Source organism: Stylophora pistillata, chromosome 11 (genome assembly GCF_964205215.1).
Source record: "Stylophora pistillata chromosome 11, jaStyPist1.2, whole genome shotgun sequence".
Lineage (NCBI taxonomy): Eukaryota > Metazoa > Cnidaria > Anthozoa > Scleractinia > Pocilloporidae > Stylophora > Stylophora pistillata.
In genome coordinates this window covers 3,316,828-3,337,477 of record NC_142529.1, presented here as the reverse complement: position 1 = coordinate 3,337,477, position 20,650 = coordinate 3,316,828, and the positions used below count along the sequence as shown (strand labels likewise).

The window sequence follows — 20,650 nt, the reverse complement described above, 5'->3', positions numbered from 1 at the left end:
CTCTGTTCACAAACTCCTTGCCTGAACAGGGGATGTTTAGTGGGCCTCTCTATTAATTTTTTTTGACCCTCAAATTTTTGCTGCCTTCAACATTACATGTTCTCTCTATTGATCAGAATATAATAAAGACTTGTGACCAATCTAAGTTCCAAAACAAGCACAAATAGCTACACTTGGACGAAGAAATATGAAATAATTTTTTTTAACTTATCCTCCATAAGATCTCATCATACAACCCCCAAATTTAAGACTAAAATTTTTATTTGGATATCATTATCAAACCTAGGATAACCCTTCATCAGAGCAGGCCAGGTATAGAATATTTAGCTTTTATAATCAGAATCAAAATTCTATTGTTAAAATTAAAAAAAAAACATTAACTTACAACAGAAGCTTTCATTACACTCACCCTTATAACAGACTTTAATCCATCATCTTTGATTCCCATGTCTTCTATAGGATCCAGCATTGGTAGGCCATCTGGGAATCGACGTTGTACTTCCTGTTGAAACAAAACCAATGCAAAAACTTAATTTGCTTTCAATGGCTGATACTCCTTTCCTTTATTACTTCCTTAATGTTCTAGATCCTTTAAATGGAGTAACCTGAATTCTTAAGGTACTGTGCAAGTTACCCGATACCTTTGCTGCCAGTATAACAATTATCAGGTACCAACCTTGATTGATTTGCCAACACTCTGTCTACTATCAAGTGACCTCAAATCTTTAGGAATGTACAGCCTGACACTGCTTATTGCTTTCACCAATTGTAACAAAATGGGTACAACCTGGGAAAAAAAAATCCAAAATTTCATGCTATGCATACAACTATGCCTCACTGTTCCTTATCCCTTTTCATCCTAACATTATTACCATAAATCCTCTATTAATCCCCCCCTCTAATAAGCCCCCCTTCATAAGTCCCCCTTCTAATAAGCCCCCTCTAATAAGCCCCCCCTCATAAGTCCCCCTTCTAATAAGCCCCCCATTCATAAGTCCCCCTTCTAATAAGCCCCCCCTTCATGAGCCCCCCTCTTTTAGAGAAAGAAATTTATTAACCCCCCTCTATTAGGGCCCCCCACCCTTCCCCCTTAAAAAAATTAAATTAACACTCCATGTCAGTAAGTACAATAAATTTATTCATAAACTGTACTTTTAGTTTGTCAATTAAAATTGATTATGGTGAATGATTGATTGATGTTATCATGTTGGCATCAATAGAGTACAGTATACCGAAATTACAGAGCAATACATAAAATATAACAGGGCTAAGCAAGGTCCATTGAGAGAATTAGATCAGAAAATTGAGTTCGTTATTGTCAGCTGCTTGACTTCCAACTTCATGCGTATCCTGGTAGTGAACATCAGGCTAAATCAATACACCCCCCTCTAATAAGCCACAAGCCACCCCCCCAAAGTACCGGGGGGGCGCTTATTAGAGGATTTACAGTATCCATATTCTCTGTACTGCTCTCCATACATTTTCAATGGTACTGTCAAGGAGAATTTGTTTAATAATCAAAGCTTCCAAGGTTGGCAATCTTTTCCTTTATTCTCATTATCTTAACAAATGAATCAGCAGTATTACTCAACCCTTCAAGTCCCATGAATGACCAAAGCAGAATTTCTCCTTACAATATCAATACAATTTCAAGCAGACAAGGGATGAGAATACAGAAAAATATCGATCAGGAGATTATTGGTTGATCCAATACCAAATTCTCTGAGCTAACATCATGAGAATTGTAGAGAAGACAGTAAGGTGAATTATTTATGAGATCCTGGGAGTTATGGAGGAATTAAGAGTTAAGAGAAATTAGATACTGGTTAATCTTGGTGTTTAAATGGTTAAGACTTCACATTCCTATGAAGTTTCGAGGGACAAACAGATGCCACCCTGAAAAAAATGCCTCTTTAAAAATGTTACAAGACAATAAAGGCTGCCACATTTTATCTGAAAAACATGTTTATCAACTCAGTAAATTCTGAATCACAGATTAACCTGCATTTCTCCTTTTTCATCAGGCCTACACGGCTGAGGTGTGTCGCCATCTGCAGACTTCACTGGCTGACTGGAACAATTAAGCAACACTTCCAACACATACAAAGTCTCCCCTTGTGTTGGACCACTCTGTGAAAGTGATTTAAACAACAGTATTATTTCCAATAAAACTTCTACTCGTTGTCATGATAAGATTAAACTGTGGGAGACCCCATAGCCTATAGCTTGGCTTTCTTAACTTCTAGTTGAGAGGTGCTGCAGGGTTGTAGCTAAGAAATTACACTGCCAGTACAAATTTCAAGTGAGGAGGCTCAAAGGCAGTGAATGATTGTTAAGTGTGTAACCTCAGAAGTGGCTGTTGTGCTTTACCACTGGATCACTGGCAGAAAAATTCAGCCACAAATCACCACTTTTTCATCAGGAAAATTTCAATAGCAAGCAGCACTTAGTGACAAACTCTGGTACTATACAGATGCTAACCCCTACTTGGGCCAATGTGTTGTGTCCATAGGAGAGACACATCACCACTAACCCACAGTTCATGAATACAAATGGGTGGCAGAAGAACTGTGAGGGAAATCTGACCAAATGCTAGGGGGGTAACCCTGGGATGGAATGGCTTCCCATCCTGGAGGAGTAATAAATTCAAGTCACTCTAATTGAACAGGAATTAGCCACTGTAACAGTGTATAGCAGAGAGGTCCTCTTGTCTCAAGAGCAGATTTTATTAACTTGATAAAGAACAAATACCTAAGAAAAAACCAAGTCACTCTCTCTGATGAGCAGTTCTGCTATATATGGTGACTGTTGTTAATAAAAATGTCAATCACTACTATTGGCAACAGTCCTTCTTAGTACAACTGCAATAAGACTTAAAAAATCTTCTGTTATTTCCAGGTTTAAACCACTCACTGCATAATAATTTCTGGAGGTCTGGGTGCTTCAATAATATCATATAATCCAATGAATACCTTTTGATTGGCTTTCTTCTGGAAATTGAGAACCACTCCCCATCCAAAGTAAATGTCATTATTTTTAACCTACAAAATAACAATATATAATTAATCAAGTTACTCAAAGCAACAGAACAAAGAAGAACAAATCAACAAAATACATGCAAGAAGGATTAAATTAGAGATTAGCTTTTTAACTCCTCCTACTATAAAGTGATGTTAAAGTAACCCCTATTACTGGCATTTTAAATTTTTAAAGAAGTAAACATACAGTGGTTTTAGTTTTGTTTTCAATGACATAAGAAGAATTTTTTCCATAAAACTCTGTTTCTTTTTCCTCATTAATAACTGTTATTAGTATAATTTCAGAGCTGAGCAAAGAGTTTCCAGAAATCTGATTGGTCGAGCTGTTCCTTATATGATGCCACTATATAAACCACTCCACGCAGTTTATGTAAAATGTTAAAATAAAATGTTAATAAATGTTACTAAAATGTTGTGATTTTAGAAATTTCTCTGTTGTTCAGCTCTGAAATAATACTAACACAATTATTCACCTAAGGTTCGGTGAACATTGTCGAATAATCCCCTCGACTTCATCTCGGGGATTATCTGACGATATTCACCTCGCCTTCGGTGAATAATTGTTAAATAACAATATTCCTTACCTCGACCAACCTTCCAGGTTGCATAAAAGGCAGGCAATACTTAGGTTGATGAACATAAGCCTTTAATATAAATAAGAAGAAATAAAAGCAGGTTGATAACAAAAATTAATATTAATCATTACTTTTCATCTATTTTCTGTACCTTATTCTAACTGTGAAAATTAAAGCAAGGAGATAAGTGAAAGAAAAGTGCTCTGACTAGCAAAATTAACAACAGTCACGGGTATACCAACCAGCATGTCCTCCCCAAGTCTCTTAATCTGTTGTCTCATTTTGTAGTACGACATAATAGATTCTTCATTTTGGATTTCCAAAGATTCCTTCTGGGTTTCAAGATCTTTGAGCTCTTTAAATGACAAAGAAAAAGAGAACAATGGATTTACCCACGAAAGACACCCATGCACCAAAATTGTAACAACAAAATGATATCGCTTAATACTTTCAAACCAATCCTCTGGTTGCTTACACCCCATTTCCACAAATAAGTGCCATTTTTAATAAGCAACCTCCTACCAATAAGTACTCGCTCCATTGGCCACAATTTCAAATAAGCACCCAGCACTCCTCAATTTCTTCAGTCATAGGCTTACAAGAAAACATGTTTCTGTTGCCACTTTATCTATAATTATATATCTATCTCTTTATCTATCAGCAGAATCAGTGCAGAAGAATAATAAGGGCCTTCCAATAAGCACCCCCCTTTAAGGCACCATTTGAAATAAGCCTCCTGGTACTTAGTCCAGGAAATACCATAAGTACAACACTGATTCAAACTCTGATGAAAGAATGACCAGGAAAAATGACACAGAACCAGCAAGGCATTCTGCAAATGACATGCTAGAGTCTTGTTGTTGTTACACACAGTAAATGACTCCAGTGGAACCCCTCTAAACCAGACACCCTTGGGACTAAAGGAAATGTCCGGTTTAGAGGGGTGTCTGGTGTACTGTTTTACCCATATGGTAATTTTATGCTGCATAATGTATTGTCTGACTGTAAGTAGACTACAGTTACACACAGTAAGCGACTAGTGGAACCCCTCTAAACCGGACACCCTTGGGACCGGAGGAAATGTCCGGTTTAGAGTGGTGTCCGGTGCACTGTTTTACCCATATGGCAACTTAATGCCGCGTAATGTATTGTCTAACTGTAAGTAGACTACAGTTACACACAGTAAGCGACTAGTGGAACCCCTCTAAACCGGACACCCTTGGGACCGGAGGAAATGTCCGGTTTAGAGGGGTGTCCGGTGTACTGTTTTACCCATATGGTAATTTTATGCTGCATAATGTATTGTCTAACGGTAAGTAGACTACAGTTACACACAGTAAGCGTCTAGTGGAACCCCTCTAAACCGGACACCCTTGGGACCGGAGGAAATGTCCGGTTTAGAGGGGTGTCCGGTGTACTGTTTTACCCATATGGTAATTTCATGCTGCATAACGTATTGTCTGACTCTAAGTACCGGTACATAATATACAAGTACTAATAAAGCACATCAGTAGAGGAACAAACAGTATGGATCCCATGGAAGCTTTTCAAAGTCATTTTATTTGATTTACAAAAAAATTCAGTGTTACACACAGGGTAATATGATTGCCATTATTGGGGTTGCTATTTTTTCCATTCTCGGCCCTGTAGACTTCTTTCTTCTTCAAAATATCACCTACAGTTGATTTACTGATCCCAAATTTACTGATCCCAAATTTACCGCTTAGAGCCTACAGTGTTGCTTTAGGCACTGACTCCCCACATTTTGATCAACTCAATTTTCTTCTCTAACGATAACTCAATTCTTTGGCGTTTCGCAGCTGGTCTCTCAGACACAGTGATGTTTGCTACTTTGTTTGTTTTAGCAAGTGATTTCACCCACAACAGGACAGTCTATTAACCGGACCCCTGTTGTTGTCATTCAATCAACCCAAAAACAGTGGCACGATTGTCAACTTTAGATTTTTTGCTTCAGTACCATTAGAACAATGAGTAATTATTTGATGCGTGTTTCTCCCTTCTGATTGGGATTTCACAGCTGCATGATTATAATTTTAATTTTAATCACATTTAAAAATATGTGACTTGATTTTGGCAGGAAGCTTAGACCTTTCACATCGGTTTAACAAGGTCAATTTCTTTATCAGTACGTGATTCCAGAGTGAAAATAGTGTCCGGTTTCCGGAAGTGAGGGGTTCCCGTTTACTTAGGTTAAAAATAGAGAAAATATATGACAGAGATTTTGGGGCCGAAAATAGATCCAGTAAAGAGAGGATTCTGGTTTAATGAGGGTCCGGTTTAAAGGGGTTCCATTATATGCATTATTTGATATGCTATCACTGCATATAAAGCTGTAAAATAACACATACTGAACCCAGTGCATGGACAGTCTGTGACCAGTGAACAGTGCATGTCTTGTCCTGTATAACCTGAATGTATTTCACACATATTACACACATGTAAGTCTGCAATCCCTTTGGCTGCAATTTACAACTTAAAGCTTGTGGGCAGCACTTACTTTCAATCAGGCCAGGAACAGAGGCATAATTCTGAAATTGATAAAATGATTTCTCCAGCATAATCTCAGGATTTACTTCTTCCACACGCAGTAGGTTCAACACCATGTTGTAAGTGAGATGAAAAGCACTGTTTAGTGGATCTGCTTGGCCCTGTTGGAAACAGAAAAAACATCAGTAAAACGAAAGAAATTGAAGATTAACTGATGAACTTACATTGTCCATAGCTGCACTTTTAACCTTTGACTCCCAAAAGTGATGAACATGTAACTTCTCCCTATAACATCTCCATACATTATCCAGCAAACAGGTGGTGAGAATATTCCAACTTATCAGGTAGAAGTTGTTATATTGATCAACTGATAACACCAAATTCTCATCACTAAGGTACAAGGAAATGCATGGCAGTCAGAAGGGAGAATTAATAATTAGATCTTGGGAGTTACAGGGTTATTAGCATTGAAAAAATAATTATGGTGTCTGCTGATGTTTAATCAAACAATAGCCCCTGACTGATCTGTTTTTTTTTTTTTCCATCTTCTGCACTTGACAATGAACTGACTTTGTGACAAGAAGTTACATTTGTATCACTCTTGGAAATAAAGCTAGTGAAACAGAAAGTAAAACAGCATGAAAAAAAAGAGATCTCAAAAGCAACTTATATGTAGACATAATTATCTGATTTGTCTTTAACAATTAATTACTCTTTACACCCTAACATTGGTATGCATATTCTCAGTACTGTTATCTATACATTTCCTAAGCTGCTGATAAAGAGAATTTGTTTAACAATCAAGAACTTCTTTGGTTAGTGATCATTTTCTTTATTCTCCTGACCTTAATGTGTGATTCACGGGTGATATTGTAAGGAGAAATTAGATGCTTTTCACTGTTAGGGGTCAGAGGGTTAAAAGTTATTATTATCCAACTAAACTTCGTAGAGTACAAATAACACCATAGACGAGTACAAATATCACACTGTATTTGTACTCTAGAGTACCGGTTAAACAGGTTTCCTCACATCGCATAAGCGAAGAGTTGAATTGTAGCTACGAAAAAAAAAATGGCGGACAATTTGAATCATATTTCTGACGACGAAGAGTTAGAATGGCTGGCAAATATAGATCCAAGTTTATTAGATGAAACAAACGAAGAAAAACAGCTAGACGACATGGAGATTTTTTCATTTATTGAAGAAAATAGAAACAGCAACATAACAACGCGCCAATTCCATTCTGCTTCGCATACTTCTGTCACACACTCCCCGTAAATAAATACCCACAAAATTTGCCCACACTGAAATAACAGTTTGGTGTGTTGGATAATAAATAACTTATTAGAAGTTTTGTTGTGTAGTATCGCTGAGTATTTTTACTCGTTATTTGTATTTTGACTCACCCTACAGGGTCGTCAAAATACGGCACAACTCGTAAAAATACTCAGCGATACTACACAACAAAACATCTAATAAGATATATTTACTGGTGATGATGGGATTTGAACCCACGATCCTCCGTGATCTAGTCGGATGCTCTAACCACTGAGTTACAGGAGACTCTATGGTGAGCAAGGGTCAATTAGTGGGTATTGACTGGAACTGCATCACACGGCTACACAGCCAAACATCAGCTAGCGCATAGAAGCTCACTAACAGCATCACGCTGTCACATTAAAGCATCACATGCATTAAAGCATCACATGCATTAAAGCATCACATGCATTAAAGCATCACATGCAGCCAACCAGCCTCCAAAGTGAGCATGTAAAGATGAAATAAACAATTTTTAAAAATCGAGTTTCCATCTGGAAACTCTATTTTTAAAAATTGTTTATTTCATCTTTACTGGTGATGATTTGTCTAAAAAATTACCCTTTACCTCACCAAAAGCTATGGAAATGTGAGATACCTTTAACACTGCTTTTCCAACATCAGGTCCCATTTTTTCGTCCACTATCAAAATAACTATTCCTCTGTCATCAATGCCACGCCTTCCTGCTCGGCCACTCATTTGAATATACTCTCCTGATGTGATCTGAAAAATCAGAGTTAATCATAGCACTGAGTATCTAAACATGGTATGTATCACTGAGGTTGAATATAATTCGAGCAAATGTAAAACAGTTTGTGCAGCAGTTAAACTGTTATGATGTGGGAGGCCCCAGGGAGATTTGCAGGGGCACTGCCATTGCTTTTGCTGTATTTGTGGCCAAGAAAACTGCCACTCTACCCTGTTGCTACTTTTTCCATACCAACCCTCCAATACTGTTGACAACAATCCAGGAAAAAAAAAATAATAGAGACATTACCATAGAGATCAAAGTATTCAGAATAGAGGGGGGCTTTCGAATTTTCAGTTTTGCAGTTTTGACTGTTTTTAGTTTGGTTTTTCAGTTTTTGGGCCAAAAAGGTTCAGTTTTTCAGTTTTGATGTTCAGAGCGGTTTGCGGATTTTACGTGTTTTTGCATTTAGTTTTCGGTTTTCACTAAAACTCTGATGCAGTTTTCAGTTTTTCCTTTTTGACCTCTTTAAAGGTGAAAATGTTGTGGTTTTGTCAGGTTTGCACGTGGTTTTCAGTTTTACTGCCTTTTTTTGTCTGTTTTTCGGTTTTGGAGGTTTTTTTCTCCAGTTTTGCGGTTTCCCAGAGACCCCAATGCCACCATCAGAAAAGAGTGCCAATTTCATTCTCAATATCTTAACTCTCAAATTTTCTCTTCCCAATTGTGCACCATTGAAAAGAGGCAAGGTGTACTGTAATGTGCTGCAGTAAATTTAAATGTCATTTCTCTATACTTTCATTCTTTCTACATGAATATCAAGTGTTAACTGATTTTTCTTTGGATTATAAGTTAGAGTTTAATTGAGCTTGAAAAGTCAGCTTATTGCATATAATTGATCTCCCTTCCCAGGATACTCCAACAGCCTTAAAGCTGTGTTACATTTAATGCCATTTACAACATCTACTCACAAATCTGAAGTCTTTTCCATCAAACTTTCGGGCATTTGTGAATACAACAGTTCTTGCAGGCATGTTAAGACCAAGAGCAAATGTTTCTGTGGCAAAAAGAGCCTGAAAAGAACAATCAACAACAACAACATCTCAGCAAAATTACATGTAATAATTATCATTATTATAACTACAATTCTGTATGTTCACAATGTAAATTTCTTAACTGTTTACATTTATTTCAATGAGATATTTTCTGATTCCACATTTAATCTACCCAGATTCATCCTCCAATTATAATAACTAGGCTGCACATTACTTGGAAATTTCTCTAAATTAAGAAAAAATGGATCCATACGTGTATTTGATGCTCTCTTTCAATTCATATACTTTGGTAGACAAGGCAGTAGATTAGAAGCCAATTGAGAATAACTGGGACGGACTGGGTTGTTAAACAACCTGCCAGAAAGGAAAACCAAAATCAGAACACTTACCTTAATTAACCCTTCCGAGAAGAGAATTTCAATGGTCTCCTTTAAAATTGGAAGAAGTCCAGAGTGATGAATGCCAATACCACGCTTCAGCAGGGGAAGCACATGTTCTACCTAAAATTTGAAGTAATTCTCTAATTTAGACTGACATTGACGTAATTTATATCCTGTCCAGGGAATTGCTCCAAGAGCAGCTAAACTGGGAAATGTATACACTATCTACTGCGCTGTCTTGCAAATTAAAGAAATTTCATGATAATGCTGGTTTGTAAGGGAAAAAATGATTTTACCTGAGGAAGAGTTTTGTCCTCATCTGATAAACAGTCAATAGCATTGTTGAACACCTCTTCCACCAACTTCTTCTCTTGACCTAGAAAAAGAAATGAGCTACAGGTTGTTTTTCAACTTCCATTGAAAAACAACTTTCAGTCATCACACTGCAGGAACACTGCAGGTGCACCTCCCAGAATATTGCTGTACCCCTGGTTAGAGAAAGGCACTGCAATATGCTTAAACCTTTTTAAACCAAGTACTCTTTAGCAATCCTCCCATTCTCTGCCACACAATTCTCATGGTTTTAGTTTGGAGAATAAGGAATTGGATCAACTAATAATCCCTTAATTGATATTTTTCTTTATTCTCATCACTTGTCTGCTTGATAGTGCACTGATATTGTAAGGAGAAATTCAGTCTTCGTCACTCTTGATAGTTAAAGGGTTAAGTATCTGACCCAGGATTAGACTCAGACTTTTTAATCTGATGTCCAACATGCAAGCTAGTACTCCCAACCCCCTCCCCCTCAGTAAGCTACCATACATGTATCTTGAAGTTCATAGAATACAATATTTTTCATTATCTCACCTGAATTAAAGTCCAGTTTAGACATCTGCAAAGCATATGCCTCACATTCTTTCTTGCTAAAGCTAAAGATAATCACAGGCTGGAAATTCCTCTCCATGATCATTTTGACAATTTTGAAACAGTTTGAAGGACCTGAAATAAATCCCAAAAGTTAGCAACTCTGCAATTTTCAATCTCCCTTGACTATTAATACTGATTCAGAGAAAAACAAAAAGACATTTGATCAGGTATGTTTATTATTTGTCAAGAAATGTTTGTTGCTTGCCTTGTGCTTTGTATATCATAATATTATAATTATTATAGGGTCCTTATAGTTTTTTTATTGTATTTATATAAATAATTATGTTGTAGGTCAATTTGTTCTTTAGGTAAATTTGTTTCAAACTAAGTTAATTTGATCTCAACCTAGGTCAGTTGCTGATGTCTGTCTGTCTGGTTTTTTTTTGGCTGTGTTGAAATGTCTGGAACCTGAGGTGAATAATTGTTTTAGTATAATTTCAGGTTCCAGACATTTCAACACAGCCAAAAAAAAAAAAAACAGACAGACATCAGCAACTGACCTAAGTTGAGATTGAAATAACCTAGTTTGAAACAAATTTACCTGAAGAACAAATTGACCTACAACATTTATATAAATTATATATATATTTACATATATTAGTGATTGTAAGCTAGACATAATTTTTCAGATTCAAACTTTGTGCTACGGACTTGTGCAGCTGACGTAACTTCCGATTTAGTTTTATTTAGAGTTGAGGTTAACCCTGCTCGATGTGATAGATTACAGTCATCAATAGCTTTCGCGTTTCTTCGATTTTCACTCCGTCAGAGGAAACATCTGTAAGTTCAACCATCATTTATTTTATCATTTCATTTGATTTCCTTTCAAATTATTATAATTGATTGCTTTCAGTCAAACCATACTTAATTAAAGAAGATTCAAAACTGACGACTGTACGTGTTCAGGGTTTTCCCTTGACAACAAAGTGGGTGTTTCGTGGACAGTGAAATCTTGGTTAGGTGCTCACATAATTCAGCGTATGGCTGCTATGATTTTAGTCAATAAACTATCCATCTATCTATCTATCTTTATTTGAGCAAACAAAATTTAGCGACTTCAAAGTCAGTGGTGAGTAGATCAATTATCATCAAGTTAATGAGTTGACAGCCATTGGGGAATCAAATGGTGTAAGATGAAAAACAAAATGCACTTATTTAACAATTTACAAATCAGCTGATACTATCTGTGATTCATAAAATTGTCCAGACACACACACACACACACACACACACACCCACACCCACACCCCCACACCCACACACACACTCACTCACACACACACCCATCCACACACACACACACACACCCACACCCACACACACCCATACACACCCATCCACACACACACACACCCACACACACACACACACACACACACACACACACACCCACACACACACACCCACACACACACCCCCACACACACACACACACACACACACACACACACACACACACACACACACACCTTTAGTTCCCCCTTTCCTTCCTCTTAGGGTCCGTGGGTCAGTTCCTCCTTCTCTTATAACAGCCATGGCCTTTTGAAAATTCTCTTCCCGAAACTCTCCCTAATAGAACAAAAAATTAACAGAAATTGAAAAGGCTGGAGGCTTCTCATGTTACCAGACAAAATAAACTTTTAAGTATACATATAAATTTAGTAATAACAAAGAAAGCCTGAAATAAATTTTCTAGCTAAGATTGATCCTTTGCACCCTAACATCAGCATGTACATTCCCCCTACTGTTCACAATTCACTTTTTTAAATTTGTTGAACAATACATACATACATACATTAGTAGACCACTCCCCATGGGGGCTTTTCAAGTCCAATTCCCACCCATCCCACCCCAGGGGAGGACATCCACTACACAGTAATCTCGTGCGTGGGAAATTAACGACTCCTACCCCTAACCCTGCAGGAGACGGGGCCTGCGGTTTATTCGTCCTTATCCGAGAAGACTTGAATATTTATGCATTTTTTTATTTTAGAAAGGTAGCAAATTCTCCTCACTTATTTTAAGACCATGAGTATCAGTCCGGCCAGGGCTCGAACTCCCAACCTCCCGCACAACACAATCCGGCACTCTAACCGGTTAAAGAGCTTCTTTAGCTGGTGATCATTTCCTTTATTCTCCTGACCTTAATGTTTGATTCAGGGGTGATATTGTAAGGAGAAATTAGTTGTTAGTCACTCATAGGGGGTGTTGAAGGGTTAAACCTTCACGTACATGACTTGACTGTCATGTGAGATCATTTACACCAAAAAATTACCATGCATACAGGTCAAGAGGAAAACAAAAGACAGAAATTCATGATATAGCCCCCAAATGAGGAAAAACCATTTCAGGAAAGCATGGTGTAGATGGTAAAGAGAAATAGATGTCCAAAAATAGAAGTATACCCAAAATACTTCAATCTTTCCATACCAGCAGCAACATACCCATTGTTGCCTGATGTGAAGCCTTTTTCACATCCCTTTATGGATCAAACACATACCTTTTCATCTTCAACAAGGAAAAGACCATCTCCACCAGCTGGGTAAATGTAATGTTGAAGAGGTGTTGGCCTGAAGTCTGTATAAACCACATGACATGGCTGCAAAACAACAAACATGCATTACATATCATTCTGTGCAGAACACATCTAATGAACCATTACTGGATGAGGTTGGGAAAAGTAGGTCGGTATACATTTACTTTGATACTGACAAGGAGGGCTTGTTCAACAGTCAAAGCTTCTTAGGTTTGCAATACTTTCCTTGATTCTTATAATCTTAATGAATGATTCAGGAGTATTACAGCAAGGGAAAATATGAGACCGGGTACATAGCCATTTATCCCATGACTCAGAATGCATATTCTTCATACTGTTCTCTATACATTTCCTAAGGTGCTGACAAGGAGAATTTGTTTAACAATCAAGAGCTTCGTTGGTTGGTGATCATTTCCTTAATTCTTGTAATCTTAATGTGTGATTCAGGGGTGATATTGTAAGGATAAATTAGTTGTTAGTCCCTCTAAGGGGTTTAAGGGCTAAGGAATAAAGGGGATAAGTTTCTAAGGAAACTGTGGTGCTGCGTCAGTGGGGGTAACAAGGAAATTTCGTTATATTAGCTAAGTTGAAATTGTGAATTGGCCACCATGAAGAGTTAAAAAGCTGACATTTCAAGCGTTAACCCTTCATAGAGTGAAAAATTTAGCCCTTTGTCAGAGTGAAAGTTTCCCTCTGATGAAGGGCTAACACTCAAAACATCAGCTCTTTAACTATTCATGGAAGCTAATTCACAATTTCAACTTAGTTGATATAATAAAGTTAAAGGGCTGTTTAGAGGGTTAAATGCAGCTTAGCTCAAAAGGACTTGAGTAACTGTCCAGCTAAACCCATAAGATTTAGTGAACCATATAATTCTAACTAAGACAGCTAGCTTGTTTGTTTGCCACCATAAAATACACTCAGTCTGTAGATGTGTGGTTCCAAGTTCTCTACAACAACTAAACCATCTTAAAAAAGAAATCATTTAATCCAGCAGAGAAGCTGATGTCTAGATAAGAAAGGTGCTGACAATAATTTGTTTACCTGTTTGTGGAGGTGTGCAATCCATTCAGCAAACTGTCTGGCATTTGGAATTGTAGCAGAGAGAAACACATAATGTACATTGTCTGGAAGAAGAATGATGGTTTCCTCCCACACCACACCTCGTTCTAACAACAAAATGAAAACTAGGTCAAGAATCATTAAAAAAAAACGTAACAGTCACAGAAAGGGACGGTTACTCAAGCAAGGACCAACCCAAGCAATGGACCTCAGGCATTTGCTATCAGAGGGTTGATTTAATTAAATAAATGTCCTTCAACTGTTAGCTTTTGGCCCTCTTGACAGAGTTTACAAAAATAAATGTTCAGATAAAAGGTTCAGCTAAAGAGAAGATAGTTTAGAGTGCAGTTTTGTATAACAACAGCTAAACTTTGTTTAAATAACTGGCCCTAAATTTAAACCCTGAGTGATTTCAAATCAAAAACCAATACACTATCTGTATAATCATGATTATCAGTATCATTATCAAAAGATTCACTTTAATTCGTGTACACCCACCTTTATCATCTGTATAATCATGATTATCAGTATCATTATCAAAAGATTCACTTTAATTCGTGTACACCCACCTTTATCACGCATATAGTGAATCTCATCAAAGACAACCCACGCTACTTCCCTCATGACCTATTGGTGAAAGTAAAGACAAACACTAGATTTCAGTTCTACATGTAAGTAGAGACCTCCCAAAGCTTTGTCATCATACTCAAAAGGAGTGAAATTTCAGAACCAGCTTCATTCATTGATTGTTTTGCCCCCCACGATTGAACAAAAAGTAATTTCTCCTTACATCCCAAAGAAAAATATCAACAAGAGAACATTATGTAATTTAATCCTTAAACTCCCTGCATGAGTGACCAGACAGATTTTCTCATTACAATAGCAATGTCAAGCAGACAAGTGCTGAGAATATAGCAAAATATCAATAAGGGGATTATTAGTTGATCCAACAACAAATTCTCCACACTTGCATCATAGGAATTGTATAGGAGCATTTAATAAGAAGACCTTGGGGAAAGCTTTACAGAAAAGACCAATGAAGAAGTGTCCTGTTAGAACTTGAGAGTGAAAGAATCAATTCAAACACTCTCAGAAATACTTCATATAATGGCAGTTTTCTATCTGATTCCTAACCTCAGAGCCTCTGTACAGCATATTTCTCAAAATCTAGAAGCAATCACAAGTCAAGTATCAGACAAAAAAAAACTGAAAAATTTTGTAAAATACTTCATCAACAACTTGTTGCATGAGATACAAATCAATGTTCAAAATAATGAAGCTTCAATCCATATGTAGTCGACATTTTCTGTAAGTGAGCCAACTAACACTGGCCTTCCCATAACATCCCTGACTGAACAACTCATTTTTAAAAGCAGTTATTGTTAACCAGAACCATGAAACTCTCAGATACAAAACAACTCAAAAATGTACCTCTGTGGTCATGACTAAGGCACTTGCACTGGGATTTATTGTCACATCTCCTGTCATAAGACCAACATCCTGGAACTCCTCATACAACTCACGGTATTTTTGGTTACTGAGAGCCTTGCAAAACATTGCAGAACAAACAATAATGATTAAGTGCTCTACAACTCATGGGTGGTATGATTGTTTGGTTGATGTCACTGGCAATCTTCCTCATTTCCAAATTTAAAAGCCGCATGTCCCCAACTTTTAAATGTGAAAGCCCTCCGAGAGAGGTCAAATAACACATTACCACTGCAAACAGAGCCAGTTGCCCATGACAATAACTCCATTCTAACATCAAAATGTGGTTACCAAATTTCCCATCATGCCTCACTCAACTGAAAATCATAGTATATAAACTACAAAATTACATAACTACAATAAAACACATCTAACAGATTTTAGGAGAATCCTTTTATGGAGGATTTCTGGGACAGATCCAGGTTTCAATCAAGGGGGGTTTGGAGAATTGTCCAAGGGCATGCTCTCCAGGGAGATTTTGAAAATTAGGTCTTTGGAAACATGATTTCCAGCATTTGACAATTAAGAGAGTTCAACTGAACCACCTGGACCACCCTTGGATCCGCCTCAGGATTTCAGTATAAGATAGATATTTCTTTTTCAAGCGCAATTAATCCAAATTTCTAAAATTAAACTCATCGGCACTGATGAGCTTGGAAGAAGGTGCCGTAGCACTGTGGCAGTCGCGCTGACTACCCACAGCAGGGAGGTTACCATGGCAACACAACCTCGGTCCACCCCCCTGGCACCCGTCACATTGACAAGTCAGTGGAATTGTTTTATACTTACTTGCTCTTGGCCCGTCAAAGAGGAGGGAGGGTGGGAGCACCAGAGGCGGCTCACGTTAGGATTCGCGACAATCTCATAATATCGTGAAATTTTATTGTATTTTGTATGGCTCTGTGTACTTGACTAATACTTTAAAATTCTTTCGCAGCAAAATGATGCCACTTCACATTTACAAAACATACTGAAAACCTCGTGACCCTGCAATTGCAAAGGGGATGCCCCGCAGCATGCCCTCTGCTGACCATCATGCCTTGATTTTAACCTTGCCTAAATTTCATTTAGCCTCATTTAAACAAAATTAAGGAGGGGGTTATAGCATTGCATGGAGAGAAGAAGGCCAGTTTCGGTTCCAGTTACCTAGAGTTTCAAGAAACCAGTAATTTTAAAAAGCAGGATTCTGCTCCACTCCTTTCTTACCTTGATAGGTGTAGTGTAAATTACTCTCTGCTTGTTCTTAAGAGACATTGCAATAGCATACCTAACAACAATAACCAACGGTAGTTTATTTACAATGTATACACTGTGCTAAGCTGAAAGGAAGTAAAATGGCTTAAAGGTTAGTTTCCAAATTAGAGCTCTGGTCGAATGGTCCAGGTTCAGGCCCTTGAGAGAAACTCTCCAAAATAAATTTATGAGGAAATATATAGTTGCTGTTAGTGAAAATCTACTGCTCAGGCAGGACTCGAATGGGACAGGGGGGACAGGATAGAAGGCTACAAGAAAGTTTGACAATTGCTTGAATCTTTGTTCACAAATTCTTTATAACAGTATCGTATCAAAGTCACTGTCATTGTCTCTTGCAGGACATACATATATACAATCCACCAAGGTTGTCTGGCATCAGTCACTACTACCCAAAAACAGTCTGTCTCAAGACTCTATGTACCCTCACCTAAATGATCAGAATAATAATTGTACTACCAAAGAGTACCCCCAAGTTTAATGAAAGGTTATGTTCACAAAGTAAAGTCCTTACTCTGCCACAACTGTTTTTCCAGCTGATGTATGAGCAGACACTAAGACTGACTGATTGTTTTCCAAACATTTCACAGACTCTTTCTGAAAGGGATCCAATATGAAAGGATACTCCTGAAAAAGATTCAAAATTACATTTGGTTTTGTATTATTACTTGTCTATAAAAATTGTTTTTTAAGAATGAAGAATAATCTGTGAAATTTGCAACAATTTAACCCACAAAATTGTGACACAATCCTGTTCTATCTATTACTATAAGTAAGCTTAAAAAATAACTCTTACCTTGGCTGGTTTTGTTGCCTTCTTCTCTAATGGGACATATTCACATCCTTCTGGAACTGCCACCTTAAGAAATTGGAAAATTTTACATGTCACCCATAGTTCATGGTTTTTTGCTTGCATTCTGATTATGTACATTATCAGGATAAATCAGGCTACTGTGACTAAGTTATGGTGCCGATTATTCTTGGTTTAGATTTTTCTAGCAAGTCTAATTCTCAATTTCCTACATTTATGATCACGACAATAAAAGTAAGTGGCAAATGAAAGTAAAAAACAAACTGACCTGAAAAATCTTGATCCACACAAATATTTAACTCAAAACATACACATGCACTCTTAAAGTTGATTAATAAAATAATGACAAAAAACAAAGACTGTTCCTGTGAAAACTCACCTCATGAGTACAGGCTTCGATAGTTTCAACATTTAAGACATTGACACGGGGAATTGTCTCCAGAAGACTTCATGACAAATATATAGAAAAAAATATATAGAAAGACAAAGTAACTTTACTTTTTCTTAAACTAATGCCCCAATTCTTATGACCCTTTGTCTTCTTTAAGCAACTTTGAGCTGTATCATCAGAATACATTGTGTACTCACAAGCACCAGTCTTCATCTATAAAAAGAAAGGCTCAATGTCTTCTAGGGAATTTCACTTACATCACCATATCACCTGATCTTCTTATAGAGCCCGAAACTACTTTGCTTTAATTTCCCAAGTTGTAAGTGATTGACATAATTTATTGTATACTTTATTGATATATCTTTAAAGTGTTTTTTTTTTTTTAACAAAACAATGGTAACTGTTATTCTCTCAGTGCCCAAAGCACTACAAGGTAATAAAGTCCTTCTCTGTCAAACATTTCTATTTCTATGAACATTCCTCTGCACTTTTTCATGTCTTTAGTTCACATACACAAGCCGTAGTAAAGAACAGGCCACCAACAGGCCGCCAAAAATTGGCCAATGACACACAACCAACAGTCTACCTGTGCGACTGTTCTTCACCTGTTTGTCGCCCAAACACAGATAAACTGTTCAGGTGCGTAGCATCCTCTACTCATATACGCACGTGCATACTTGAAGTGACCAGAAAAATTTGAAAATAATGTTGTGTTTGCACCAAGTTTGCTCAAAATAAGGGCAAGACGCTTTGTTCTTTGCTTGTATTCACACAACTATTTCAAACAAGAAATAAAGAACGCAGTATTTTTCACTCAGTTTACTTAGGTTTCTTAGCCTTCGAAGCAAGCCCTGGGGGAAAGGAGGGGTGATTGGGGTGAGCAGAGCAAGCGGAATATGCAGAGAGGAGAGGGAAGGCTTGCCACAGACCCCCACTAACCACCAAAATTTCCGATCTCGTATGGACGAAAAATTCCCATTGGCTGAGAGCAACACGTTGTCAATCAGCCCTCGAACTAAACAATCTTCATGGCGACTACCTTTTAGAAAATGGCGGACGACGGTGATTTCAAGAAGTTCTGCCCTCAAGAATCGATGTCCAAGAGGAATATTTGTGGCAGCCATCCACTTGTTCAAGCTCTGGGCGTTGATAAGAATGGCATCTTCATTCTCAAACTTGCCCTTAACCACAACATTGCAAAGCCAATGGACGTTGGATCCAAATTATCAATGTTTCAATTTGCATCCATCGTTGAAGTCGAGGGTTGTCCTTTTGTTGGCGAGTCAAACAACGCTTCCCTGCTAGATATAGGTTTTGCATGTGCTGGGGAGTGGACACGCAAGCTCTTTCTACCTGGACGTTTTCCTGTCGGTGTTGAGAACTTTGTTTTGACGAAACATCGCGGGAATCTGGACATTGAGAAGCGGCCTGATTCAACATTTCATAAAACTGGCAAAAACTGTTGGCTTTTCTTGCACAATTTGATTCTTAAATCTACTCCACAAAACCGGCAAACTACATCTTCTGGATTAACTTTTGGCTTTCTCCCTCTCTTAGATTTTGATACCAAATTCTCCTTGTCGTCCGACATTTCTCACTTGCACGGAGCAAGTTTTAGTTGTTGTTTTGATAGTTTGCATGGTTCACTGTTAACAGCGCTTTCTGATTGGTTAATTTTGAGAGGCGCTGATTGACATATGCAAGACGATATGACTATGAAAAGTAGGGGGCGTTTCGTTGGTTAGTGGGGGTCTATGGCAAGCCCTCCCTCTCCCCTCCGCACATTCCACTTGCCCCAATGCCCCCTCCTCTCCCCCAGGGCTTGCTTCGCAGGCTAAGGTTTCTAGATCATATGTACTTGTGCGTACTTGAAAAAATGACCACGCTACGCGCCTGCTGTTTCGTTGTTTCACCACTCGTAAACTATCATCCAACAAAAATCTAAAGTTCTACCTTTACATGTTACTCATCTTTTCAAATATAAACGAAATAAAGTGCAAACAGACAAGATTCACCTATCTACATCGTCAACTTTTACTTTCTTCGCTCCAGCACCATCGAGGTCGATAACATCCGGTGTAAATTCTCTTTTTTCCCCACTACTTGACTCTCCTGTGGACGTCGATGGACCAGTAGTTTTCTGCTTCCCTTTTTTATTGTTTTTGTCGGATTTTATGTCCGAATCGTCTTCGAAAACAGCAAAGATATCATCTTCACCAAAAGCATCCGCCATGTTTCACGTGTGTGACTGGGTATGACAGCTGACCGTTCGTGATCGTTAAATATTCTCCCAGCCCCATCCCCGGAGGGGTGCCCAAGCGTGAAAGGGATTCATTAGGTAATTTTTTCTTCCAAACTACATTTCAATACTCCGATTGATGATGACCTCGATTATATCTGCCAAAATTATCTAAAATAGCATTATATAGCCTCCCAGCCGGTGTCTCTTTTAGCCTGAATAATGGTCTTGGCCGGTTACAAATGTTCAAACACATAAAAACCCCGAACATAAGGTGGCCCAAAAGTGCCACGTCAATTTCAATTTAAACACGACAATTTCAATTTGACCACAGCAACTTCAAGTTAACCACGGCAATTTCAATTTGATCACGGCAATTTCAGTTT

The 20,650-nt window shown here is 37.8% G+C and overlaps 1 protein-coding gene across 1 annotated transcript in view; it reads right to left on the bottom strand.

Annotated features, from left to right (window-relative positions):
* The window catches only part of LOC111323146 (exosome RNA helicase MTR4), a 30,955-nt gene extending 10,660 nt beyond the window's left edge, over nucleotides 1-20,295 (bottom strand). The window contains exons 1-23 of the mRNA XM_088739541.1: nucleotides 20,041-20,295; nucleotides 18,014-18,080; nucleotides 17,620-17,682; nucleotides 17,338-17,450; nucleotides 16,779-16,839; nucleotides 15,516-15,629; nucleotides 15,219-15,251; nucleotides 14,654-14,711; nucleotides 14,067-14,191; nucleotides 12,987-13,085; nucleotides 11,956-12,055; nucleotides 10,427-10,558; nucleotides 9,856-9,935; nucleotides 9,569-9,679; nucleotides 9,096-9,197; nucleotides 8,037-8,162; nucleotides 6,132-6,282; nucleotides 3,856-3,968; nucleotides 3,623-3,682; nucleotides 2,973-3,041; nucleotides 2,002-2,130; nucleotides 677-787; nucleotides 410-502 (exon numbers count right to left, since the gene is read on the bottom strand). Coding sequence (XP_088595667.1) covers nucleotides 410-502; nucleotides 677-787; nucleotides 2,002-2,130; nucleotides 2,973-3,041; nucleotides 3,623-3,682; nucleotides 3,856-3,968; nucleotides 6,132-6,282; nucleotides 8,037-8,162; nucleotides 9,096-9,197; nucleotides 9,569-9,679; nucleotides 9,856-9,935; nucleotides 10,427-10,558; nucleotides 11,956-12,055; nucleotides 12,987-13,085; nucleotides 14,067-14,191; nucleotides 14,654-14,711; nucleotides 15,219-15,251; nucleotides 15,516-15,629; nucleotides 16,779-16,839; nucleotides 17,338-17,450; nucleotides 17,620-17,682; nucleotides 18,014-18,080; nucleotides 20,041-20,258 — 2,328 coding nt within the window. The 5' untranslated portion in view covers nucleotides 20,259-20,295. The remainder of the gene's footprint in view (nucleotides 1-409; nucleotides 503-676; nucleotides 788-2,001; nucleotides 2,131-2,972; nucleotides 3,042-3,622; nucleotides 3,683-3,855; nucleotides 3,969-6,131; nucleotides 6,283-8,036; nucleotides 8,163-9,095; nucleotides 9,198-9,568; nucleotides 9,680-9,855; nucleotides 9,936-10,426; nucleotides 10,559-11,955; nucleotides 12,056-12,986; nucleotides 13,086-14,066; nucleotides 14,192-14,653; nucleotides 14,712-15,218; nucleotides 15,252-15,515; nucleotides 15,630-16,778; nucleotides 16,840-17,337; nucleotides 17,451-17,619; nucleotides 17,683-18,013; nucleotides 18,081-20,040) is intronic.
* Nucleotides 20,296-20,650: the final 355 nt, after the last annotated feature.